Source organism: Platalea leucorodia (assembly GCF_965183815.1).
Source record: "Platalea leucorodia genome assembly, contig: HAP1_HAP1_SCAFFOLD_467, whole genome shotgun sequence".
NCBI classification, from domain to species: domain Eukaryota; kingdom Metazoa; phylum Chordata; class Aves; order Pelecaniformes; family Threskiornithidae; genus Platalea; species Platalea leucorodia.
The window spans coordinates 8,830-34,977 of NW_028121124.1; the positions used below are offsets into that span (position 1 = coordinate 8,830).

General features: G+C 63.9%; 1 protein-coding gene across 3 annotated transcripts; it reads right to left on the minus strand.

Moving 5' to 3' along the window:
* Positions 1 to 129: 129 nt before the first annotated feature.
* Positions 130 to 26,148, minus strand: PPP2R1A (protein phosphatase 2 scaffold subunit Aalpha). 3 transcript variants are annotated; one of them, XM_082339144.1, is made up of 17 exons: positions 26,013 to 26,148; positions 24,214 to 24,276; positions 19,697 to 19,802; positions 18,081 to 18,171; positions 17,731 to 17,831; positions 15,902 to 16,134; positions 14,273 to 14,420; positions 14,024 to 14,179; positions 11,940 to 12,054; positions 9,870 to 9,940; positions 8,961 to 9,095; positions 6,300 to 6,473; positions 4,352 to 4,412; positions 3,220 to 3,374; positions 2,992 to 3,134; positions 950 to 1,041; positions 130 to 329 (listed from the first exon to the last, which is right to left on the minus strand). In XM_082339144.1, the coding sequence occupies exons 2-17, from the start codon at positions 24,264 to 24,266 to the stop codon at positions 313 to 315; spliced, it is 1,851 nt and encodes a 616-aa protein (XP_082195270.1). In that variant the 5' UTR covers positions 24,267 to 24,276; positions 26,013 to 26,148; the 3' UTR covers positions 130 to 312. The 3 variants fall into 3 exon arrangements, with proteins under 3 accessions (XP_082195270.1, XP_082195268.1, XP_082195269.1); XM_082339142.1 differs by lacking the exons at positions 130 to 329; positions 950 to 1,041 and having other exon boundaries at positions 1,436 to 3,134; XM_082339143.1 differs by lacking the exons at positions 130 to 329; positions 950 to 1,041; positions 26,013 to 26,148 and having other exon boundaries at positions 1,436 to 3,134.

Consider the following 26,148-nt stretch of genomic DNA (forward strand, 5'->3'; position numbering starts at 1 on the left):
CCCCCCCCCCAGCTCCTGTCCTCCATCTTGTCCCCCCCGGGCACTGGGAGGCACTGGGAGGCACTGGGAGGCACTGGGAGGCACTGGTGCCCCCCCCCCCCCCAAATAAAGACAAAACCACCGGGGCGCTTCGTTAACGGCGAAACTCGTTATAATTAATTAATAACCGGGGGGGGGGGGGAGGGGGGGCGTTGGGGACACGGTGCCACCCCCCGGGGGGGGGGTGGGGCGGGGGGGGGGTGACACCGCGGGGGGGGGGGGGGGGGAAGGGGAGACGGCGCCGTTGGCATGCGGGGGGGGAGGGCGGCGGGGTCAGGCCAGCGCCAGCACTGGGGGGGGGGGGAGGGGACGGGGGGGTCACCGTCACGGAGCGACCCCCCCCCGTCCCCAATGTCCCCCCCTGTCCCCAATGTCCCATAAATCCCCCCCAGTGTCCCCCACCTCCCCCCATGTCCCCACCCCCCCCAGTGTCCCCACCCCCCCCAGTGTCCCCAATGTCCCCCCCATGTCCCCACCCCCCCCAGTGTCCCCACCCCCCCAGTGTCCCCAATGTCCCCCCCATGTCCCCACCCCCCCAGTGTCCCGTGTCCCCAACGTCCCCCCATGTCCCCTCCATGTCCCCACCCCCCCCAACGTCCCCATGTCCCCTCGGTGTCCCCAATGTCCCCCCCCGTGTCCCCACCCCCCCAATGTCCCCATGTCCCCCTGTCCCCAACGTCCCCCCATGTCCCCTCACCCCCCCAATGTCCCCGTGTCCCCCCCGTGTCCCCCAATGTCCCCATGTCCCCAACGTCCCCCCGTGTCCCCTCCGTGTCCCCACACCCCCCCCATGTCCCCCCACATCCCCCCCCCACTGTTCCCAATGTCCCCCCGTGTCCCCCCACATCCCCCCCAATGTCCCCCCCGTCCCCCGTCCCCCACCCCCCCGTGTCCCCAAGCGTCCCCTCACCGGTCAGCGCCTCCTGCGCGAAATATTTGACGTCGACGTCTTGGTCCTGCGTCAGCTTCTCCAGCACCGGCTTCACCTCGTTCTGCAGCGTCCTGGGGGGAGGGGGGCACCCGTGGGACGCGGCGGGGGGGGGAGGGGGGCGGGGGCGCCGCCTGCACTGGGAGCGCTGGGTGCGCTGTGTATGCTGAGTGTACTGTGCGTACTGCGTGTGCTGGGAGCGCTGGGTGTACTGGGAGTACTGGGTGCGCTGTGTATGCTGAGTGTACTGTGCGTACTGCGTGTGCTGGGAGCGCTGGGTGTACTGGGAGTACTGGGTGTGCTGGGTGCAGTCAGCGAACGGGGTGCGCTATGTGCGCTGGACGTGCTGTATGTACTGGGAGCACTGGGAGCGCTGGGTGCGCTGTGTATGCTGAGTGTACTGTGCGTACTGCGTGTGCTGGGAGCGCTGGGTGTACTGGGAGTACTGGGTGCGCTGTGTATGCTGAGTGTACTGTGCGTACTGCGTGTGCTGGGAGCGCTGGGTGTACTGGGAGTACTGGGTGTGCTGGGTGCAGTCAGCGAACGGGGTGCGCTATGTGCGCTGGACGTGCTGTATGTACTGGGAGCACTGGGAGCGCTGGGTGCGCTGTGTATGCTGAGTGTACTGTGCGTACTGCGTGTGCTGGGAGCGCTGGGTGTACTGGGAGTACTGGGTATGCTGGGTGCACTCAGCGAACGGGGTGCGCTATGTGTGCTGGGTGTGCTGCATGTACTGGGAGTGCTGGGTGCGCTGGGTGTACTGTGTGTACTGCGTGTGCTGGGAGCGCTGGGTGTACTGGGAGTACTGGGTATGCTGGGTGCAGTCAGCGAACGGGGTGCGCTATGTGCGCTGGGCGTGCTGTATGTACTGGGAGCACTGGGAGCGCTGGGTGCACTGTGTATGCTGAGTGTACTGTGCGTACTGCGTGTGCTGGGAGCGCTGGGTGTACTGGGAGTGCTGCATGCGCTGGGTGTACTGCATGTACTGGGAGTGCTGGGTGTACTGAGTGTACTGGGTGCACTGTGTGTGCTGAGTATACTGCATGTGCTGGGTGTACTACATCTGCTGGGTGTAACGCAAGTGCTGGGGGTGACGAGTGCCATGGGTGCACTGGGTGCACTGCAGGTACTGCCTGCACTGGGCACACTGCACGTACTGGGTGTAACGCCTGTGCTGGCTGTACTGGCTGCACTGCATGTAATGGATGCGCTGGGCGTACTCCATCTACTGGGTGCACTGCATGCACTGGGTGCACTGCATGTACTGGGTGCACCGCGTGCACTGCGTGTATTGGGTATGCTCTGTGTACTGGGTGCACTGCGTGTACTGGGTGTACTACCTGTACGGGGTACACTGCGTGTACTGAGTACACTGCATGCACTGGGTATACTGAGTGCACTGCCTGTACTGCACGCACTGGCTGCACTCTGTGTACTGGATGCACTGCATGTACTGGGTGCACTGCGTGCACTGGGTACGCTGTGTACTGGGTGCACTGCATGCACTGGTTGTACCGCATGTACTGCATGTACTGGGTGCACTGCATGTACTGGGTGCATTGCATGCACTGGATGTACTGCATGTACTGCATGTACTGGGTGCACTGCATGTACTGGGTGCATTGCATGCACTGGGTGTACCGCATGTACTGCATGTACTGCGTGCACTGCGTGTACTGGGTGCACTGCATGCACTGGGTGTACCGCATGTACTGCATGTACTGCGTGCACTGCATGTACTGGGTGCACTGCATGCACTGGGTGCGCTGCGTGTACTGCATGTACGGGGTGCGCTGCATGCACTGGGTGTACTGCGTGCACTGCATGCACTGGGTGTACCGCATGTACTGCATGTACAGGGTGTGCTGTGTGTACTGGGTGCGCTGCGCGTACTGCATGTACTGGGTGCACTGTGTGTACTGCATGTACTGCGTGTACTGGGCGCGCTGCGCGTACCGCATGTACGGGGCGCGCTGCGCGTGCTGGGCGCACCGCGCGTACTGGGGGCGCCGGGGGCGCCGTACCCGCTGTCGAGGATGGGCCCGATGCGCTGCAGGGACTTGGCGACGTTGAAGCGGACGTTGGCGACGGCGTCGGCCGCCATGCGCAGCACCGTGGGCAGCATCTGCTTGGTGGTGATCTCCTGCCCGCAGACCTCCGACAGCACCTGCGGGGGGAGGGGGCGCCGTGACGTCACCGGGGGGGGGCGCGGTGACGTCACGGGCGGGGCGGGGGGGGCGGGGCCGCCTCACGTTGATGCAGAAGAGCGTGGTCATGCGGTGCAGGTAGTTGGGGTCGGCGGCCATGGCCAGGACCTTGGGGACGATGGTGCCCTGGGCCCAATCCTGCCCGAACCTCTCCACCAGTTTGCGCAGGTTACTGGTGGCCGCCTCCCGGATGGCGTAAACTGGGAGAGGGGAAGAGACCAGTTACCCCGCTAAGCCCCTGACTGGGTGACCAGTAACACCCCCCCTCCAAGGCAACCAGTAACTCCCAGTAACCCGCCCCAGCAACCAGTAGCTCCCAGTAACTCCCCCAAGGGCTCCCAGTAACTCCCCACCAGGCAACCAGTAACTCCCAGTAACCCGCCCCAGCAACCAGTAGCTCCCCATAACTCCCCCATGGGCTCCCAGTAACTCCCCACCAGGCAACCAGTAACTCCCAGTAACCCACCCCAGCAACCAGTAGCTCCCCGTAACTCCCCCAAGGGCTCCCAGTAACTCCCCACCAGGCTACCAGTAACTCCCAGTAACCCGCCCCAGCAACCAGTAGCTCCCCATAACTCCCCCATGGGCTCCCAGTAACTCCCCACCAGGCAACCAGTAACTCCCAGTAACCCACCCCAGCAACCAGTAGCTCCCAGTAACTTCCCCAAGGGCTCCCAGTAACTCCCCACCAGGCAACCAGTAGCTCCCAGTAACCCGCCCCAGCAACCAGTAGCTCCCCATAACTCCCCCAAGGGCTCCCAGTAACTCCCCCAAGGGCTCCCAGTAACCCCCCCAATCAAGTGACCAGTAGCCCCTCACAGATATCCCAGTAACCCCTGCAGCTCCCAGTAACCCCTCTAGGGGCTCCCAGTAACACCCTCCCAGTCCTCCCAGTAACCCCTCTCAGGGCTCCCAGTAACCCCTGCACCTCCCAGTAACCCCCTGAGTCCTCCCAGTAATGCCCCCCCCCCCCCAGTAACCCCTCTACGGGCTTCCCAGTAACCTCTCCCCAAGATCCCAGTAACCCCTCTAGGGGCTCCCAGTAACCCCCAGTAACCCCTCCCCAGAGCTCCCAGTAATCCCTCTACGGGCTCCCAGTAACCTCCAGTAACTCCTCCAGCTCCCAGTAACCCCCAGTAAGCCCCCCAGTGCTCCCAGTAAGGGAGCCCCGGCTCACCGTGGTCGACCAGCCAGGCCATGCAGAGCGAGTTCAGCTTCTCGTCGAAAAACTCCACACCCTGGGGGGGATAAACACCAGTATAAACCAGTATGAACCAGTATAAACCAATACCCCCCCTGCGTGAATCAGTATCTTGCCCAGTATCAACCCCAACCCCCCCCCCCAGTACAGACCAGTGCCTTCCCAAGATGGACCAAGGCCCTCCCAGTCTCCTCCAGCACAGCTCACTCCACTCCCAGTCCCTCCCAGTGCCCCCACAGAAGCCCATACTGCTCTCCCAGTATCTCCCAGTTTCTTCCCAGTACCCCCACAGAAGGCTCTAGTGCCCTCCCAGCCCTTCCCAATCCCTCCCAGTACGCCCATACTGCTCTCCCAGTCCCTCCCAGTCCTTCCCAGTACCCTCCCAGTCCCTCCCAGTATGCCTATAGAAGCCCATACTGCTCTCCCAGTATCTCCCAGTTTCTTCCCAGTACCCTTCCAGTACCCCCACAGAAGGCTCTACTGTCCTCCCAGCCCCTCCCAGTACGCCTATAGAAGCCCATACTGCTCTCCCAGTCCCTCCCACTCTCTCCCAGTACCCTCCCAGTGCCCCTACAAAAGCCTCTACTGTCTTCCCAGCCCCTCCCAGTGCCCCCACAGAAACATATACTGCTCTCCCAGTCCCTCCCAGTCTCTCCCAGTGCCCCCACAGAAGCCCCTACTGCTCTCCAAGTCCCTCCCAGTGCCCCTACAGAAGGCTTTACTGTCCTCCCAGCCCCTCCCAGTGCCTCCCAGTCCCTCCCAGCGCCCCCACAGAAGCCCATACTGCTCTCCCAGTTCCTCCCAGTCTCTCCCAGTACCTTCCCAGTACCCTCCCAGTGCCCCTACAGAAGGCTCTACTGTCCTCCCAGCCCCTCCCAGTGCCTTCCAATCCCTCCCAGCCCCTCCACAGAAGCCCATACTGCTCTCCCAGTCTCTCCCAATCCCTCCCAGTGCCCCCCCAGAAGCCCATACTGCTCTCCCAGTCTCCCCCAGCCCCTCCCAGTGCCCCCACAGAAGCCAATACTGCTCTCCCAGTCCCTCCCACTCTCTCCCAGTCCCTCCCACTCTCTCCCAGTACCCTCCCAGTGCCCCCCCAGAAGCCCATACTGCTCTCCCAGTCTCTCCCAATCCCTCCCAGTGCCCCCCCAGAAGCCCATACTGCTCTCCCAGCCCCTCCCAGTGCCTCCACAGAAGTCCATACTGCTCTTCCAGTCCCTCCCAGCCCCTCCCAGTGCCCCCCCAGAAGCCCATACTGCTCTCCCAGTCTCTCCCAATCCCTCCCAGTGCCCCCCCAGAAGCCCATACTGCTCTCCCAGTCTCCCCCAGCCCCTCCCAGGGCCCCCCCAGAAGCCCATACTGCTCTCCCAGTCCCTCCCACTCTCTCCCAGTCCCTCCCACTCTCTCCCAGTACCCTCCCAGTGCCCCCCCAGAAGCCCATACTGCTCTCCCAGTCTCTCCCAATCCCTCCCAGTGCCCCCCCAGAAGCCCATACTGCTCTCCCAGTCTCTCCCAGCCCCTCCCAGTGCCTCCACAGAAGCCCATACTGCTCTCCCAGTCCCTCCCAGCCCCTCCCAGTGCCCCCACAGAAGCCAATACTGCTCTCCCAGTCCCTCCCACTCTCTCCCAGTCCCTCCCACTCTCTCCCAGTACCCTCCCAGTGCCCCCCCAGAAGCCCATACTGCTCTCCCAGTCTCCCCCAGCCCCTCCCAGGGCCCCCACAGAAGCCCATACTGCTCTCCCAGTCCCTCCCACTCTCTCCCAGTCCCTCCCACTCTCTCCCAGTGCCCCCTCAGAAGCCCATAGTGCTCTCCCAGTCCCTCCCACTCTCTCCCAGTCCCTCCCAGTCTCTCCCAGTACCCTCCCAGTACCCTCCCAGAAGCCCATAGTGCTCTCCCAGTCCCTCCCAGTCCCTCCCAGCGCTCACCAGCTGGCCGGCCAGCAGGGGCATGTACTCGATGATGGCCAGGCGGACGCGCCACTTGGCGTCCTCGGCCAGCTCGACGATGGCGGGCAGCAGGGACTGGGAGAGCTGCCGGATGCCGATCACCTCGTTGACGCAGTCCAGGTTGGAGATGATGTTGAGGCGCACCTCGGGGCACTGCGGGGACGAGGGCCAGCGCCGGTGGCACCGGGATACTGGGGGGATACTGGGAGGGGATACTGGGAGGGGATACTGGGAGGGGATACTGGGAGGGGATACTGGGAGGGGATACTGGGAGGGGATGGTGGCACCTGGGGTGGCATCGGGATACTGGGAGGGGATACTGGGAGGGGATACTGGGAGGGGATGGTGGCACCTGGGGTGGCATCGGGATACTGGGAGGGGATACTGGGAGGGGATGGTGGCACCTGGGGTGGCATCGGGATACTGGGAGGGGATACTGGGAGGGGATACTGGGAGGGGATACTGGGAGGGGACGGTGGCACCTGGGGTGGCATCAGGATACTGGGAGGGGATACTGGGAGGGGATACTGGGAGGGGATACTGGGAGGGGATACTGGGAGGGGATGGTGGCACCTGGGGTGGCATCGGGATACTGGGAGGGGATACTGGGAGGGGATACTGGGAGGGGATGGTGGCACCTGGGGTGGCATCGGGATACTGGGAGGGGATACTGGGAGGGGATGGTGGCACCTGGGGTGGCATCGGGATACTGGGAGGGGATACTGGGAGGGGATACTGGGAGGGGATACTGGGAGGGGATGGTGGCACCTGGGGTGGCATCGGGATACTGGGAGGGGATACTGGGAGGGGATACTGGGAGGGGATGGTGGCACCTGGGGTGGCATCGGGATACTGGGAGGGGATACTGGGAGGGGATACTGGGAGGGGATACTGGGAGGGGATACTGGGAGGGGATACTGGGAGGGGATGGTGGCACCTGGGGTGGCATCGGGATACTGGGAGGGGATACTGGGAGGGGATACTGGGAGGGGATACTGGGAGGGGATACTGGGAGGGGATGGTGGCACCTGGGGTGGCATCGGGATACTGGGAGGGGATACTGGGAGGGGATACTGGGAGGGGATGGCGGCACCTGGGGTGGCATCGGGATACTGGGAGGGGATACTGGGAGGGGATGGTGGCACCTGGGGTGGCATTGGGATACTGGGAGGGGATACTGGGAGGGGATACTGGGAGGGGATGGTGGCACCTGGGGTGGCATCGGGATACTGGGAGGGGATACTGGGAGGGGATACTGGGAGGGGATACTGGGAGGGGACGGTGGCACCTGGGGTGGCATCAGGATACTGGGAGGGGATACTGGGAGGGGATACTGGGAGGGGATACTGGGAGGGGATACTGGGAGGGGATGGTGGCACCTGGGGTGGCATCGGGATACTGGGAGGGGATACTGGGAGGGGATACTGGGAGGGGATGGTGGCACCTGGGGTGGCATCGGGATACTGGGAGGGGATACTGGGAGGGGATGGTGGCACCTGGGGTGGCATCGGGATACTGGGAGGGGATACTGGGAGGGGATACTGGGAGGGGATACTGGGAGGGGATGGTGGCACCTGGGGTGGCATCGGGATACTGGGAGGGGATACTGGGAGGGGATACTGGGAGGGGATGGTGGCACCTGGGGTGGCATCGGGATACTGGGAGGGGATACTGGGAGGGGATACTGGGAGGGGATACTGGGAGGGGATACTGGGAGGGGATGGTGGCACCTGGGGTGGCATCGGGATACTGGGAGGGGATACTGGGAGGGGATACTGGGAGGGGATACTGGGAGGGGATACTGGGAGGGGATGGTGGCACCTGGGGTGGCATCGGGATACTGGGAGGGGATACTGGGAGGGGATACTGGGAGGGGATGGCGGCACCTGGGGTGGCATCGGGATACTGGGAGGGGATACTGGGAGGGGATGGTGGCACCTGGGGTGGCATTGGGATACTGGGAGGGGATACTGGGAGGGGATACTGGGAGGGGATGGTGGCACCTGGGGTGGCATCGGGATACTGGGAGGGGATACTGGGAGGGGATACTGGGAGGGGATACTGGGAGGGGATGGTGGCACCTGGGGTGGCATCGGGATACTGGGAGGGGATACTGGGAGGGGATGGTACAGGGTGGTGGCACCTGGGGGTGACGCCTGGGGTGGCATCTATGGGGTGACACTGGGATACTGGGGGAATACTGGGAGGGGATACTGGGAGGGGATACTGGGAGGGGATACTGGGAGGGGATGGTATGGGGTGGTGGCACCTATGGGGTGGCACTGGGACAAGTTACTGGGAGGGGGACACTGGGGGCGGCATCTACAGGGGTGGCGGTGGCACTTGAGGGGTACTGGGAGGGAAACGGTACTGGGAAGGGGACACTGGAGGTGGCGGCACTGGGACACTTGGGGGAGGTGACATCGGGGTGGTGGCCCCCCCAAGTCCCCGAGTGTCCCCAAAACGTCCCCGCGCCGGTGACGCCACCCAACCAGAGCGGTTGTGCCACCACGGTCCCCGTGACGTCCCCAATCCATCGCCATCCCCGCGTTCCCGAGCGTCCCCAGGTGTCCCCAACTGCCCAAAGCCTCCCCAAAGCGTCCCCAAAGCGTCCCCAAAGCGTCCCCAAAGCGTCCCCACCTCGTCCTTGAGCTGCGCGAGGAAGAGGGGCAGCAGATGCTCCACCGTGTTGTCCTTCCCCAAGATGGGGGACAACCCCATGATGACGGAGGCCAGCGCCGACTTGACGTGTTGGTTGGCGTCCGACACCAGCTCCTGGGGACGGCGTGGGGACAGGCTCTAAGGTGGCCCTGGGGTGTCCCCAAGATGTCCCACCACCCCAGAAGGTCCCCAGGGGTGTCCCCAGGAGGTCCCACCACCCTAAGATGTCCCCACGGGTGTCCCCATGATGTTCCTCCACCCTAGAGTGGCCCCAGGGGTGTCCCCATGAGGTCTCACCACCCCAGAAGATCTCCAGAGGTGGCCCCAGGATGTCCCACCACCCCAGAAGGTCCCCATGGTGTCCCCTCGATGTCCCACCACCCTAAGATGTCCCCTGCGCTGTCCCCATGATGTTCCTCCACCCTAGAAGGTCCCCAGAGGTGTCCTCAGAGTATCCCCATGATGTCCCACCACCCCAGAAGGTCCCTAGGGGTGTCCCCTTGATGTCCCACCACCCCAGGAGGTCCCCATGGTGTCCCTGGGGTGTCCCCATGACATCCCACCACCCCAGAAGGTCCCCATGGTATCCTTAGGGTGTCCCCATGATGTCCCACCACCCCAGAAGGTCCCCATGGTGTCCCCAGGATGTCCCCATGAGGTCCCACCACCCCAGGAGGTCCCCATGGTGTCCCTAGGGTGTCCCCTTGATGTCCCACCACCCCAAGGTGTCCCCACCTTGATGCAAAGCAAGACCTAGCCCCTGATGCCACCCTCACCGTGTCCCCACGGTGTCTCCCCCCACCCCGGGGTGTCCCCACGATGTCCCCTCACCCCGGGGTGTCCCCACGATGTCCCCCCACCCCGGGGTGTCCCCACGGTGTCCCGTACCTTGATGCAGGGCAGGATCTGGCCCATGATGACGGCCTCCCGGCAGTCTGGGGACAGGTTCTCGCAGAACTCTGGAGAGGGATCAGGGGGACATTGGTTGGGGACGTGGGGACACCAGGAGTGGCCTTGGGGACAAGGGGGACTGCAGGGACCATCCTTGGGGAGCTGGGGACCATCCCTGAGGACATGGAGGACCTCAGGGACCATCCTTGGGGACATGGAGGACCTCAGGGACCATCCCCAGGGACGTGGAGGACCTTGGGGATCATCCTTGGGGACATAGAGATGGCACCTGGAGACACGGGGACCATCCTTGGGGACATGGAGAACCTCAGGGACCATCCCTAGGGACATGGAGGGCCTTGGGGACCATCCCTGGGGACCTGGAGATGGCCCCTGGGGACACGGGGACCATCCCTGGGGACATGGAGGACCTCAGGGACATCCCTAGGGACATGGAGGACCTTGGGGATCATCCTTGGGGACATGGAGATGGCACCTGGGGACACGGGGACCATCCCTGGGGACATGGAGGACCTCAGGGACATCCCTAGGGACATGGAGGACCTTGGGGACCATCCTTGGGGACCTGGAGATGGCCCCTGGGGACACGGGGACCATCCCTGGGGACATGGAGGACCTTGGGGACCATCCTTGGGGACATGGAGGACCTCAGGGACCATCCCTAGGCACATGGAGGACCTTGGGGACCATCCTTGGGGACATGGGGATCATCCTTGGGGACATGGAGGACCTCAGGGACCATCCTTGGGGACATGGGGACCTGGGGATGGCCCTTGGGGACATGGGGACCATCCTTGGGGACATGAAGGACCTCAGGGACCATCCCTAGGGACATGGATGACCTTGGGGACCATCCCTGGGGACATGGGGACCTGGAGACGGCCCTTGGGGACACAGGGACCATCCCTGGGGACATGGAGGACCTCAGGGACCATCCTTGGGGACATGGGGACCTGGGGATGGCCCTTGGGGACATGGGGACCATCCTTGGGGACATGGAGAACCTCAGGGACCATCCCCAGGGACATGGAGGACGTGGAGATGGCCCTTGGGGACACAGGAACCATCCTTGGGGACATGGAGGACCTCGGGGACCATCCTTGGGGACATGGAGATAGCCCTTGGGGACACAGGAACCATCCTTGGGGACATGGAGGACCTTGGGGACCATCCTTGGGGACCTGGAGATGGCCCTTGGGGACACGGGGACCATCCTTGGGGACATGAAGGACCTCAGGGACCATCCTTGGGGACATGGAGGACTTTGGGGACCATCCTTGGGGACATGGAGATGGCCCTTGGGGACACGGGGACCATCCCTGGGGACATGGAGGACCTTGGGGACCATCCTTGGGGACCTGGGGATGGCCCTTGGGGACATGGGGACCATCCTTGGGGACATGAAGGACCTCAGGGACCATCCCTAGGGACATGGATGACCTTGGGGACCATCCTTGGGGACATGGGGACCTGGAGATGGCCCTTGGGGACATGGGGACCATCCTTGGGGACATGAAGGACCTCAGGGACCATCCCTAGGGACATGGATGACCTTGGGGACCATCCTTGGGGACATGGGGACCTGGAGATGGCCCTTGGGGACATGGGGACCATCCTTGGGGACATGAAGGACCTCAGGGACCATCCCCAGGGACATGGAGGACGTGGAGATGGCCCTTGGGGACACGGGAACCATCCTTGGGGACATGGAGGACTTTGGGGACCATCCTTGGGGACATGGAGATGGCCCTTGGGGACACGGGGACCATCCCTGGGGACATGGAGGACCTTGGGGACCATTCTTGGGGACATGGAGGACCTCAGGGACCATCCTTGGGGACATGGGGACCTGGGGATGGCCCTTGGGGACATGGGGACCATCCTTGGGGACATGAAGGACCTCAGGGACCATCCCTAGGGACACGGATGACCTTGGGGACCATCCCTGGGGACATGGGGACCTGGAGACGGCCCTTGGGGACACAGGGACCATCCCTGGGGACCTGGGGACAGGGGAGGGGACGAGGGGAGGTGGCCCCGGCTGACCTTTGACCTTGTGGGAGGCGGCCGCCCGCACTTCGGCCTCGCAGTCCTTCATCAGGCTCTGGAAGGCCCCCACCAGGTCGGTCTTGGTGATCTCGGGGCCCACGGCTCGTTGGAGCTGGGGGTCAAAGGTGAAAGGTCAAAGAGAGCCCGGGGATTGTCCCCAAGTGTCCCCAAACGTGTCCCCAATTGTCCTCCCCAAAATATCCCCCCAAAACGTCCCCAAATCCCCACAAACGTCCCCAAAAATCCCCTCAAATGTCCCTAACCTCCCTCAAACATCCCCACGTGCCCCCAGGATTGTCCCCAAGTGTCCCCAGGTGTCCCCAAGTGTCCCCAGGGGTGTCCCCAAACGTGTCCCAAATTGTCCTCCCCAACATATCTCGCAAAAATGTCCCCAAATCCCCACAAACGCCCCCAAAAATCCCCTCCAATGTCCCTAAACCCCCTCAAACATCCCCACGTGTCCCCAGGATTGTCCCCAAATGTCCCCAGGTGTCCCCAAGTGTCCCCAGGGGTGCCCCCAAGTGTCCCCAAACGTCCCCAAACGTGTCCCCAATTGTCCTCCCCAAAATATCCCCCCAAAACGTCCCCAAATCCCCACAAACGCCCCCAAAAATCCCCTCCAATATCCCTAAACCCCCTCAAACGTCCCCACGTGCCCCCAGGATTGTCCCCAAATGTCCCCAGGGGTGTCCCTAAATGTCCCCAAACGTCCCCAAGTGTCCCCAAGGGCGTCCCGAATTGTCCTCCCCAAAATATCCCAAAAAAACGTTCCCAAATCCCCACAAACGCCCCCAAAAATCCCCTCCAATGTCCCCAAACCCCTCTCAAACATCCCCACGTGCCCCCAGGATTGTCCCCAAGTGTCCCCAAATGTCCCCAAGTGTCCCCAAGGGCGTCCCAAATTGTCCTCCCCAACATATCCCACAAAAACGTCCCCAAATCCCCACAAACGTCCCCAAAAATCCCCTCCAATGTCCCCAAATGTCCCCAGAAGGATCCCAAAGTGTCCCCACACGTCCCCTTGTCCCCGCATGTCCCCAGGGGGGTCCTCACCTGTCCCCAGATGTCCCCAAACACCCCTAAAAGCCCCCATGGGGGTCCCCAAATGTCCCCACACGTCCCCTTGTCCCCCATGTCCCCAGGGGGGTCCTCACGTGTCCCCAGATGTCCCCAAACACCCCTAAATGCCCCAATGGGGGTCCCCAAATGTCCCCAAGTGTCCCCATGGTGGCTCCAAAATGTCTCCACACATCCTCTTGTCCCCCATGTCCCCAGGGGGGTCCTCACGTGTCCCCAGATGTCCCCAAACACCCCTAAATGCCCCAATGGGGGTCCCCAAATGTCCCCAAGTGTCCCCATGGTGGCCCCAAAATGTCCCCACACGTCCCTCATGTCCCCAGGGGGGTCCTCACGTGTCCCCAGATGTCCCCAAACACCCCTAAAAGCCCCCATGGGGGTCCCCAAATGTCCCCAAGTGTCCCCATGGTGGCTCCAAAATGTCTCCACACATCCTCTTGTCCCCCATGTCCCCAAGGGTGTCCTCACGTGTCCCCAGATGTCCCCAAACACCCCTAAAAGCCCCCATGGGGGTCCCCAAATGTCCCCAAATGTCCCCATGGTGGCTCCAAAATGTCCCCACACATCCTCTTGTCCCCCATGTCCCCAAGGGTGTCCTCACGTGTCCCCAGATGTCCCCAAACACCCCTAAATGCCCCAATGGGGGTCCCCAAATGTCCCCAAGTGTCCCCATGGTGGCCCCAAAATGTCCCCACACGTCCCTCATGTCCCCAGGGGGGTCCTCACGTGTCCCCAGATGTCCCCAAACACCCCTAAAAGCCCCCATGGGGGTCCCCAAATGTCCCCAAGTGTCCCCATGGTGGCTCCAAAATGTCTCCACACATCCTCTTGTCCCCCATGTCCCCAAGGGTGTCCTCACGTGTCCCCAGATGTCCCCAAACACCCCTAAAAGGCCCCATGGTGGCCCCAAAACGTCCCCAAAACGTCCCCTTGTCCCCAGAGGGGTCCTTGTGTGTCTCCCCACGTCCCCCCAAAGGTCCCCAAACGTCCCCAAAGGTCCCCACCTCGGTGAACTTGTCGGCCACCATGTAGCGGACGCGCCAGGACTTGTCCTCGGCCGCTTGCCGCAGCGTCGGCATCACCAACCCTTCCAGTTCCTCCTGCGGCAGCAACTGGGCGATGCTGACGCAAGCTTCCACCGCCAACAGCCGCACCGAGTCCTGGCGGAGGCGGGGGGGACGCGGTGACGTAAGCGGTGACGCGGGGGACACGTCACCGCCAGCCGGAGGGGACGCGGGGACGCGGCTGTATACCTGCTCGTCGGAGGCGAGGTTGGAGAACATGGGGATGATCTCGCTCTTGACGTGTTCCAGCTCCAAAACTTTGGCGAATTCACCCAATTTGGAAGCGGCGGCGCGACGGACCATGGGGGTGTCGTCCGAGCAGAGGTTGCGGAAGTATCTGGGGGACGGGGGGGGGGGGGGACACAACCCTTGGGGACATCGCGAGACCCTTGGGGACATCGCGAGCCCCCTGGGGATGTGCTATGGGGTCGTTGGAGCAGGCCGGGAACCCCAAAATGGGCCACGGGGGTCAACGTGAAGACCCTAGGTGGATCTAGAGGGGGTTGAGGGACACCAAAGATGGGTTGGGGACATCGGGGATGGCTTGGGGACACCAAGGTTGGGTTGGGGACACACCACAGGGTCTGCTTGACCGGGCCACGAACCAAAAAATGGGCCACGGGGCCAACATGAAGACCTTGGGCTGGCCAAGAGCTAGTTGAGGGACGTGAAGGATGGGTTGGGGCCACCAAGGGTGGCTTGGGGCCACCAAGGGTGGGGTTGGGGACACCGGTGACACCTTAGGGACACGCCACAGGGTCTGCTTGACCAGGCCACGAACCAAAAAATGGGTCACGGGGCCAACGTGAAGACCTTGGGCTGGCCAAGAGCTAGTTGAGGGACGTGAAGGATGGGTTGGGGCCACCAAGGGTGGCTTGGGGCCACCAGGGACGGCTTGGGGACACCAGGGACGGCTTGGGGACATGCCACAGGGTCTGCTTGACCAGGCCACGAACCAAAAAATGGGCCACGGGGCCAACATAAAGACCTTGGGCTAGCCAAGAGCTAGTTGAGGGACGTGAAGGATGGGTTGGGGCCACCAAGGGTGGCTTGGGGCCACCAGGGATGGCTTGGGGACACCGGTGACAGCTTAGGGACACGCTACAGGGTCTGCTTGACCGGGCCACGAACCAAAAAATGGGCCACGGGGCCAACATGAAGACCTTGGGCTGGCCAAGAGCTAGTTGAGGGACGTGAAGGATGGGTTGGGGCCACCAAGGGTGGCTTGGGGCCACCAGGGATGGCTTGGGGACACCGGTGACACCTTAGGGACACGCTACAGGGTCTGCTTGACCAGGCCACGAACCAAAAAATGGGCCACAGGGCCAACATGAAGACCTTGGGCTGGCCAAGAGCTAGTTGAGGAACGTGAAGGATGGGTAGGGGCCACCAAGGGTGGCTTGGGGCCACCAGGGACGGCTTGGGGCCACCAGGGACGGCTTGGGGACACATCATGGGGTCACCCCACCAAACCGTGAGCCCAATAACAGGCCAAGGGGCCAACACCAAGACCCTAGGACCACCTGGAACCGATCTAGAGCCACCATCATTGGTGTGTGGCCATCAGGACCAACTTGGGGCCACCAAGGATGGCTTGAAGCCTCCAAGAGACGGCTTGGGGACAACAGGGCCACCTCAGGGACCTACCATGGGGCCACCGCGACCGCGCCACGAGGCAAATAACAGGATAAGGAGCCAACGCGAAAACCCCGGGGGCCAACCCAAACCAAACCAAGCGCCACCAAAGTTGCCGTGGGGCCACCAAGGACGGCTCGGGGACAACGGGGCCACCTCGGGGCCACCGTGGAGGTCACTCACTGTCGCAGCTCGGCCTTGACGGGGCTGGAGACGCGCGGGTAACAGACGCTGAAGAGGCCACAAGCGGAGGTGCGGGAGGTGAACCAGTCGCCTCCCGCCAGGCGCTTCACCAAGGGGACGAAGTGACCTTCTAGGTCGGGTGGGGTGTGCTCGTGGGACACCGCCCGCAGGGACTCCACCGCCTTGTCCCGCACCACCGTCTCCTCCACCGTGGCCAGGCTCTCCAGGGGGGGCTGGAGGAGGAGATACGGGGTCACCCCCCAAATCCTGACGCCCCCCCCCCCCCCGAGGTCCCTCAGGTCCCCAACGTCACCCTACAAGGAGCCCAACGTCCAACCAACCAACCCAACGTCCCACCACGGAGCCCAACGTTCTCCTGAAGAACCCAAGGTCCCCTCAGACCACCTCAATGTCACCCCTGAGGACCCCAATGTCCCCTCAGGGAGCTGGGGGGGGCTCCAGGGGGGCACCCCCAAATCCTGACGCCCCCCCAAAGGTCCCTCAGGTCCCCAATGTCCACCCAACCAACCCAACGTCCACCCAACCAACCCAACGTCCCACCACGGAGCCCAACGTTCTCCTGAAGAACCCAAGGTCCCCTCAGACCACCTCAATGTCACCCCTGAGGACCCCAATGTCCCCTCAGGGAGCTGGGGGGGGGCTCCAGGGGGGCACCCCCAAATCCTGACGCCCCCCCGAGGTCACTCAGGTCCCCAACGTCCACCCAACGTCCCACCACGGAGACCAACGTCCTCCTGAAGAACCCAAGGTCCTCAGACCACCTCAACGTCCCCACTCAGGACCCCAATGTCTCCCCTGAGGACCCCAATGTCCCCTCAGGGAGTTGGGGGGGCTCCAGGGGGGCACCCCCAAATCCTGATGCCCCCCCCAAAGGTCCCTCAGGTCCCCAACATCCACCCAACCAACCCAAGGTTCTCCTGAAGAACCCAACATCCCTCCAGCTCATCTTAATGCCACTCTTGAGGACCCCAATGTCCCCCTTGAGGACCCCAACATCCCCCCAAAGGGTGGTGGGGTCTCCAGGGGGGCACCCCCAAATCCTGATGCCCCCCCAAAGGTCCCTCAGGTCCCCAACGTCCACCCAACGTCCCACCACGGAGACCAACGTCCTCCTGAAGAACCCAAGGTCCTCAGACCACCTCAACGTCCCCACTCAGGACCCCAATGTCCCCCCTGAGGACCCCAATGTCCCCTCAGGGAGTTGGGGGGGCTCCAGGGGTTCACCCCCAAATCCTGATGCCCCCCCCAAAGGTCCCTCAGGTCCCCAACATCCACCCAACCAACCCAAGGTTCTCCTGAAGAACCCAACATCCCTCCAGCTCATCTTAATGCCACCCTTGAGGACCCCAATGTCCCCCTTGAGGACCCCAACATCCCCCCAAAGGGTGGTGGGGGCTCCAGGGGGGCACCCCCAAATCCTGATGCCCCCCCAAAGGTCCCTCAGGTCCCCAATGTCCACCAAACCAACCCAACGTCCCACCACGGAGACCAACCTCCTCCTGAAGAACCCAAGGTCCCCTCAGACCACCTCAGTGTCACCCCTGAGGACCCCAATGTCCCCTCAGGGAGCTGGGGGGGCTCCAGGGGGGCACCCCCAAATCCTGACACCCCCCCCAAGGTCCCTCAGGTCCCCAACGTCCACCCAAGGTCCCACCACGGAGCCTCAGGTACCCACAGAGTGGCACCCATGCGTCCAGGAGGGGGTCAGGGGGGCACCCAAGGGTCTGGGGAGGGGCCCCACGGGTCAGGGGGGCACCCAGGGGTCCTGGGGGGGGGCACCCAGTCACCCCGGGGGTGGGGGTCCGTACCAGGAGGCAATGGACAAACTCTGGTCCCCCAACCAGGGCGGTGAAGGTGCCGAGCTGCTCCGCCAACGCCAGCAACACCTCGTCCTCATCGTAGATGGTGTCTGGGACAAAGCAGGGGACGCCTCTGTCACCCCCCCCGGCCTGCCAATCACCCCCCAAGCCCCACCCACCCCCCCCAACCCCACCCACCTCCCCCAAACACCCCCCCACCCCTCCTTGTGCTGGCAAAGGGGGAGGCGTAGGGAGGTGGGGGGTGGTTTGCGGGGGCAGGGGGGGATTGGGGGGCCCCCCCCTCAACCCTTGAACCCCCCCCCCAGGACTCTGGGGACCCCCCCCATCCCCCCCGTTACCGGTGAGGAAGGGCAGGAGCTCGCTGCGGGTCCGCTCCACGCCCAGCGCCAGGGCGATGGTCGACAGCTTCTTGATGCTGTTGAGGCGGAGCTGGCAAAAGAAAAAGGGGGGGGGGGGGGGGGGGGGGGGCAAAAAGGGTGAGGAATTGCCCCCCCCCAGGCAAAATGGGACCCCCCCGGGGGGGGAAACCCACCCCTCTGGGGCAAAATGGCCGCCCTGGGGGCAAATAATCCCCCTGGGGGGCAAATAACTCCTTTTGGGGCAAATAATGTCCATCCTGGAGGGGAATCCCACCCCCCCCGAGGACAAAATGGCCACCCTAGGGGCAAATAATCCTCCTAGGGGCAAATAAAAGCCCTTTTGGGGCAAATAAAAGCCCTCCTGGGGGGGAATATCACCACCATGAGGACAAAATGGCTGCCCTGGGGGTAAATAACCCCCCCAAGGGGCAACTAAAACCCCCTTGGGGCAAATAAAACCCCTTTTGCGGGGGGAATCTCAGCCCTCTGGGGACAAAACGGCCGCTTTGGGGGCAAATACCCCCCCAGGGACAAATAAAAGTCCTCTTGGGGCAAATAAAATCCCTCTTGGGGCAAATAAAACCCCTCCTGGGGGGAATCCCACCCCTCTAGGGACAAAATGGCCACCCTAGGAGAAAATAATCCTCTCTTGGGGCAAATAAAACCCCTTTTGGGGCAAATAAAACCCCTCTAAGGGGCAACCCACCCCCCTGGGGACAAAATGGCCGCCCTGGGGGCAAATAATCCCCCTACGGGCAAATAAAAGCCCTTTTGGGGCAAATAAAAGCCCTCCTGAGGGGAATCCCACCCCCCTGGGGACAAAATGGACACCCTGGGGGTAAATAACACCCCCCCAGGGGCAAATAAACCCCCCCCAGGGGCAAATAAAACCCCTCTGAGGGGCAACTCACCCCCCTGGGGACAAAATGGCCGCCCCAGGGGCAAATAACGCCCCCCCCGGGGGCAAATAAATCCCCTTCCGGGGGGCAAAACCCACCCCCTCCGCGATTCAACCTATCAGGAGCCTCGTTTCATGGCTCCGTAGCCCTGCCGCGGCAGAAAGAAGCCCCCTGATTGGCTCCGCACCCCCCACCCCGACACCTGCTAAGCCCCTCCCTCGGCTCCGCCCACGCCGGGCGATACCCAATGGCTGCCGGCGCCGAGCCGCCCTCGTACTCCCATTGGTCGCCGCCTGGTGAGGGAAAGGCAATGCCGCCCCGCCGATAGGGGGCGCCGCGGAGACGCGGGGGGGGGGCTATTTCCCTTAACCCCCTTCCGGACCAATCAGGAGCCCCCTCACAGAATGAATGGGGGCCGCCAACCAATCGGAGCGCGGCTTTCATCCCAACCACCAGCGTGAGGGGGAGCAGGGAGGATGAGGAGCCCCCCCCCCCTCCCGCCATGTAACGCCGCTCCCCATTAGCCCGCGCCTGAGGGGGGGGAGGCGGCCTCAGCCAATCAGAGCGGCCGTTTCATAGCAGCGCCACGACGGCCGCCATTAGCGGTAGCACCGGAGCCGCGGCGGGAGATGGCGGCCGGGCCCGGAGACCGAAACCGGGACCCGGGGAAGCGAAACCGGCTCCGGTAACCGGTACCTGCACGTCCTCGTTGCGGAGTTCGTCGATGAGGACGGCGATAGGGTAAAGCGAATCGTCGCCGTCCGCCGCCGCCATCTTCTCCGCCGCCGCCGCCGCCCCGGCTCTGAGGGGGCAAACGGGGCCGCCCGCCCCGCTCTTGCAGGGTCTCCCGATCGCTCATTGGCCGGCGCTACCCCAACGCCCGCCCCCCTGCTCTTCCCATTGGCCCAGGCGCTGGGCAGCCCCGCCCCTCCCGCCAGCCCCGCCCCCTTGCGGCCCACTCGGCCGCGCCCCCTCCTCGCCGCCTGATTGGGCGGCGCGGCTGAGTGACGGCGCGGGTGGGGCGGGGCGAGGCGTTGCTCGGCAACGCGGCGCCGCCGTCTCGGATGCTGGGGACGAACTGGGACCCGCTGGGTCATACTGGGACCCGCTGGGGCCAAACTGGGACCCGCTGGGACCCCCCCGGGGCCAAACTGGGACCCGCTGGGTCATACTGGGACCCGCTGGGGCCAAACTGGGACCCGCTGGGACCCCCTAATCCCATTCCCAGGGCCAAACTGGGTCATACTGGGACCCCCTTGATGCAAAACTGGGTTATATTGGGACCCCCCAGGGCCAAACTGGGTCATACTGGGACCCTCTAATCCCATTCCCAGGGCCAAACTGGGTCATACTGGGTCCCCCTTGATGCAAAACTGGGTTATATTGGGACCCCCCAGGGCCAAACTGGGTCATACTGGGACCCCCTAATCCCATTCCCAGGGCCAAACTGGGTCATACTGGGACCCCCTTGATGCAAAACTAGGTTATACTGGGACCCCCCCAAGACCAAACTGGGTCATACTGGAACCCCCCAGAGCCAAACTGGGTCATACTGGAACCCCCCCAGGGCCAAATTGAACATACTGGAACCCTCCCAGAGCCAAACTGGGTCATACTGGAACCCCCCAGAGCCAAACTGGGTCATACTGGAACTCCCCCACAGCCAAACTGGGTCATACTGGAACCCCCCCCAGGGCCAAATTGGACATACTGGGACCCCCCACAGCCAAACTGGTCATACTGGAACCCCCCCCAGGGCCAAATTGGACATACTGGGACCCCCCCAGAGCCAAACTGGGTCATACTGGAACCCCCCCCAGGGCCAAATTGGACATACTGGGACCCCCCACAGCCAAACTGGATCATACTGGAACCCCCCCCAGGGCCAAATTGGACATACTGGGACCCCCCCACAGCCAAACTGGGTCATACTGGAACCCCCCCCAGGGCCAAATTGGACATACTGGGACCCCCCCAGAGCCAAACTGGGTCATACTGGGACCCCCCCAGGGCCAAATTGGACATACTGGGACCCCCCCAGAGCCAAACTGGTCATACTGGAACCCCCCCCAGGGCCAAATTGGACATACTGGGACCCCCCCAGAGCCAAACTGGGTCATACTGGAACCCCCCCAGGGCCAAATTGGACATACTGGGACCCCCCCAGAGCCAAACTGGGTCATACTGGGACCCCCCCAGGGCCAAATTGGACATACTGGGACCCCCCACAGCCAAACTGGATCATACTGGAACCCCCCCCAGGGCCAAATTGGACATACTGGGACCCCCCCACAGCCAAACTGGTCATACTGGAACCCCCCCCAGGGCCAAACTGGTCATACTCCCCCCCTCCCCATCCCCCAAACTGGTTCCCCTCCCCCCCCCAAACCAGTAAAAACCCCCCAAAAACCAGGAAAAAAATAAAAGGGAGGGGGGAGGAGCCTCACTAAGCCCCACCCAAGACCCCACCCATGACGTCATCAACAGCCACGCCTTTATTTTTAGGGGCGGGGCCTGGGTGCTCCCCCCACCCCCCCCTCCCACCCCGGACGCTTCGCGTCCGGGGTGGGAGGGGGGGGTGGGGGGAGCACCCAGGTTTTTTGGGGGGGGGGATGGGGGGGTGGGGTCACGTGACCCCCCCCCCCACCCATGGGTGCCCCCCACCCTAAACCCTCCCCTTGCTCTTGAGGCGCTGGAGGAGGGTGGGGACGTCCTGCACCCGCTCCCCCCCCTGCCGCCCCGGGGGCTCCGCCATCTTCAGCACCCGTAAACGGGGGGGGGACAAAATGGCCGCCCCCAGCTCCGAGGCCGCCACCACCTCCAGGGGCTTCTTCTTCGCTTTCTATAGGGGAGGGGGGGGAAAATATGGGGGACCCCCACCCATGGGGCCCCCCCCCCCACCCATAGGATCCCCCCCACCCACCCATGGGACCCCCCACCCACCCATGGGATCAGGGGATCCAGGGATCTGGATGGGACCCCCCCCCCCCCCCAAAAGGGACCCAAGGGGTTTTGGGGGGCACCCAGGGGTCTGGGGGGGCACCCAGGGGTTTTGGGGGCACCCATGGGTGCGGGGGGGGCACCCAGGGGTTGCAGGGGGGCACCCATAGGGGTTTGGGGGGGGCACCCAGGGGATTTGTGGGGGGCACCCAGGGGTCTGGGGGGGCACCCAGGGGTCTGGGGGGGCACCCAGGAGGTTGGGGGGGCACCCATGGGTGCAGGGGGGCATCCAGGGGATTTGGGGGGGCACCCAGGGGATTTGGGGGGCACCCAGGAGGTTGGGGGGGCACCCAGGGGTGCAGGGGGGCATCCAGGGGCCTGGGGGGGGCACCCAGGGGGTTTTGGGGGGTGACCCAGGGGTTTTGGGGGGCACCCAGGGGTCTTGGGGGGGGCACCCAGGGGATTTGTGGGGGGACCCAGGGGTCTTGGGGGGGCACCCAGGGGATTTGGGGGGGCACCCATGGGTGCAGGGGGGCATCCAGGGGCCTGGGGGGGGGCACCCAGGGGGTTTCAGGGGGTGACCCAGGGGTTTTGGAGGGCACCCAGGGGTCTGGGGGGTCCCCCATGGGTTTGGGGGGGGTCCCAGGGGTGGGGGGTCCCCCACGGGTGGGGGTCCCAGGGGTGGGGGGGCACCCACGGGTGGGGGGGGGGGGGCGTACCATGATGTTGGGCAGGGTGGCGTAGCGCGGCTCGTTGAGGCGCAGGTCGGCCGTCAGCACGGCCGGCAGCCGCAGCCGCAGCGTCTCCAGGCCCCCGTCCACCTCCCGCTCCACCCGCACCGCCCCCGCCTCCAGCTCCACCCGCGAGGCGAAGGTCCCCTGCGGACCAGTAAGCACTGGGATCCCTCCCAGTATGCACTGGGAGCGGCCCCCACCCCAGCATCCCCCCCCCCCAGTATCCCATCTGTCTCCGTTCCCATGTTAATTTGGACCCCCGCTATCCCAGCATGCACTGGGACCCTCCCCATATGAATTGGGACCCTCCCAGTAAGCACTGGGACCCTCCCAGTAGGAATTGGGACCCTCCCAGTATGCACTGGGAGCGGCCCCCCACCCCAGCATCCCCCCCCCCCAGTATCCCATCTGTCTCCGTTCCCATGTTATTTTGCACCACTGCTATCCCAGCATGCACTGGGACCCTCCCCATATGAACTGGGACCCTCCCAGTAAGCACTGGGACCCTCCCAGTAGGAATTGGGACCCTCCCAGTATGCACTGGGAGCGGCCCCCCACCCCAGCATCCCCCCCCCAGTATCCCATCTGTCTCCGTTCCCATGTTATTTTAGACCACTGCTATCCCAGCATGCACTGGGACCCTCCCAGTAAGCACTGGGACCCTCCCAGTAGGAATTGGGACCCTCCCAGTAAGCACTGGGACCCTCCCAGTAGGAATTGGGACCCTCCCAGTAAGCAGTGGGACCCTCCCAGTAGGAATTGGGACCCTCCCAGTAAGCACTGGGACCCTCCCAATAGGAACTGAGCCCTCCCAGTACGCACTGGGATCATCGCAGTATAAACTAGAGTCCTCCCAGTAAGCACTGGGGTCCTCCCAGTATGAACTGAGCCCTCCCAGTATGCACTGAGGTCCTCCCAGTATGAACTGAGCCCTCCCAGTAAGCACTGGGGTCCTCCCAGTATGAACTGAGCCCTCCCAGTATACCTTGGGGCCTCCCAGTAACCACTGGAACCTTCCCAGTATGAACTGAGCCCTCCCAGTATGCACTGGGGTCCTCCCAGTATGAACTGAGCCCTCCCAGTAAGCACTGGGGTCCTCCCAGTATGAACTGAGCCCTCCCAGTATGCACTGAGGTCCTCCCAGTATGAACTGAGCCCTCCCAGTAAGCACTGGGGTCCTCCCAGTATGAACTGAGCCCTCCCAGTATACCTTGGGGCCTCCCAGTAACCACTGGAACCTTCCCAGTATGAACTGAGCCCTCCCAGTATGCACTGGGGCCCTCCCAGTATGAACTGAGCCCTCCCAGTATGCCTTGGGGCCTCCCAGTAACCACTGGAACCTTCCCAGTATGAACTAGGGTCCTCCCAGTAAGCACTGGGGCCCTCCCAGTAGGAACCACCCCCCTCCACTCCGCCCCCCCCGCGATCCCATCATCCCCTGCGGCGAGGCGGGGCGATCCCATCACCCCGCGGGGCAGGGGCGGGGCAGGGGGCGGGGCAGGGGGCGGGGCAGGGGGCGGGGCAGGGGGCGGGGCTTACCTGGGGCCAGTCCAACATGGCAGCCAGGAGCTGCCCCGTCTGGTTGCAGTCATCGTCGATGGCCTGGGGGGGGGGCACAGAGGGGCTATAGGGGAGCCTATAGGGGCTATAGGGGCTATGGGGGGCCTATGGGGGCCATGGAGGCTATAGGGGAGCCCATAGGGGCTATGGGGGAGCTATAGGGGCTATAGGGGCCCTATGGGGGCTATGGAGGCTATAGGGGAGCCTATAGGGGCTATATGGGCCCTATGGGGGCTATGGAGGCTATAGGGGAGCCTATAGGGGCTATAGGGGCTATGGGGGGCCTATAGGGGCTATAGGGGAGCCTATAGGGGACGTGGGACCCCCACACCCCCTCCCCGGGCCCTATGGGGGCTATAGGGGGGCCTATAGGGGATGTGGGACACCCTCCCCCCAGGCCCTATGGGGGCTAGAGGGGGCCTATAGGAGCTATAGGGGGACCTATAGGGGCTATGGGGGCTATAGGGGAGCCTATAGGGGACGTGGGACCCCCACCCCCCCCCCAGGGCCCTATGGGGGCTATAGGGGAGCCTACAGGGGACGTGGGACCCCCCCCCCCCCCAGGGCCCTATGGGGGCTATAGGGGGCCTATAGGGGCTATAGGAGAGCCTATGGGGGCTATAGGGGAGCCTATAGGGGACGTGGAACCCCCACACCCCCCCAGGGCCCTATGGGGGCTATAGGGGGGCCTATAGGGGCTATAGGAGAGCCTATGGGGGCTATAGGGGGGGCTATAGGGGAGCCTATAGGGGATGTGGGACCCCCACACCCCCTCCCCAGGCCCTATGGGGGCTATAGGGGGGCCTATAGGGGACATGGGACCCATAGGGGCTCTATAGGGGCTCTGTAGGAGTCCATAGGACACCATAGGGGTCCACAGGGGTCCATAGGGGCTCCATAGCAGCACTATAGGGGTCCATAGAGGCTCTACAGGGGCTCTGTAGGGGTCCATAGGACACCATAGGGGCCCATAGGGGCTCTACAGGAGTCCATAGGGGCTCCATAGGGGTCCATAGGAGCACTATAGGGCTCCATAGGGCTCCATAGGGCTCCACAGGGGCTCTATAGGGGCTCTGTAGGGGCCCATAGGGGCTCTACAGGGGTCCATAGGGGCTCCATAGGGGTCCATAGGGGTCCATAGGAGCACTACAGGGGTACATAGGGCTCCATAGGGGTCCATAGGGGCTCCATAGCAGCACTATAGGGACCCATAGGGGCTCTATAGGGACCCATAGGGGCTCCATAGGGGTCAATAGGAGCACTACAGGGGTCCATAGGGGCTCTACAGGGGTCCATAGGAGCACTATAGGGGTCCATAGGGGCTCTATAGGGGCTCTGTAGGGGCCCATAGGGGCTCTACAGGGGTCCATTGGGGCTCCATAGGGCTCCATAGGGCTCTATAGGGGTCCATTGGGGCTCCATAGGGGCTCCATAGGGGTCCATAGGGGTCAATAGGAGCACTACAGGGGTCCATAGGGGCTCTACAGGGGTCCATAGGGGTCCATAGGAGCACTATAGGGGTCCATAGGGGCTCTATAGGGGCTCTGTAGGGGCCCATAGGGGCTCTACAGGGGTCCATAGGGGCTCCATAGGGGTCCATAGGGGTCCATAGGGGCTCCATAGCAGCACTATAGGGACCCAAAGGGGCTGCGTAGGGGCCCATAGGGGCTCTATAGGGGCTGCGTAGGGACCCGTAGGGACCCATAGGGGCCCATAGGGGCCCATAGGAGCACTATAGGACCCATAGGGGCTCTATAGGGGCCCATAGGGGCGCTCACCTGCTTGCCCAGCAGCACCAGCCCGGGCTGCAGCCGCCCCACCAGCGCCGCCAGCGCCGCCGCCGCCTCCCGGGGGCCCAGCGCCGCCCCCTCCCCCACCTCCACCAGCACCCCCCGGTCGGCCCCCAGCGCCAGC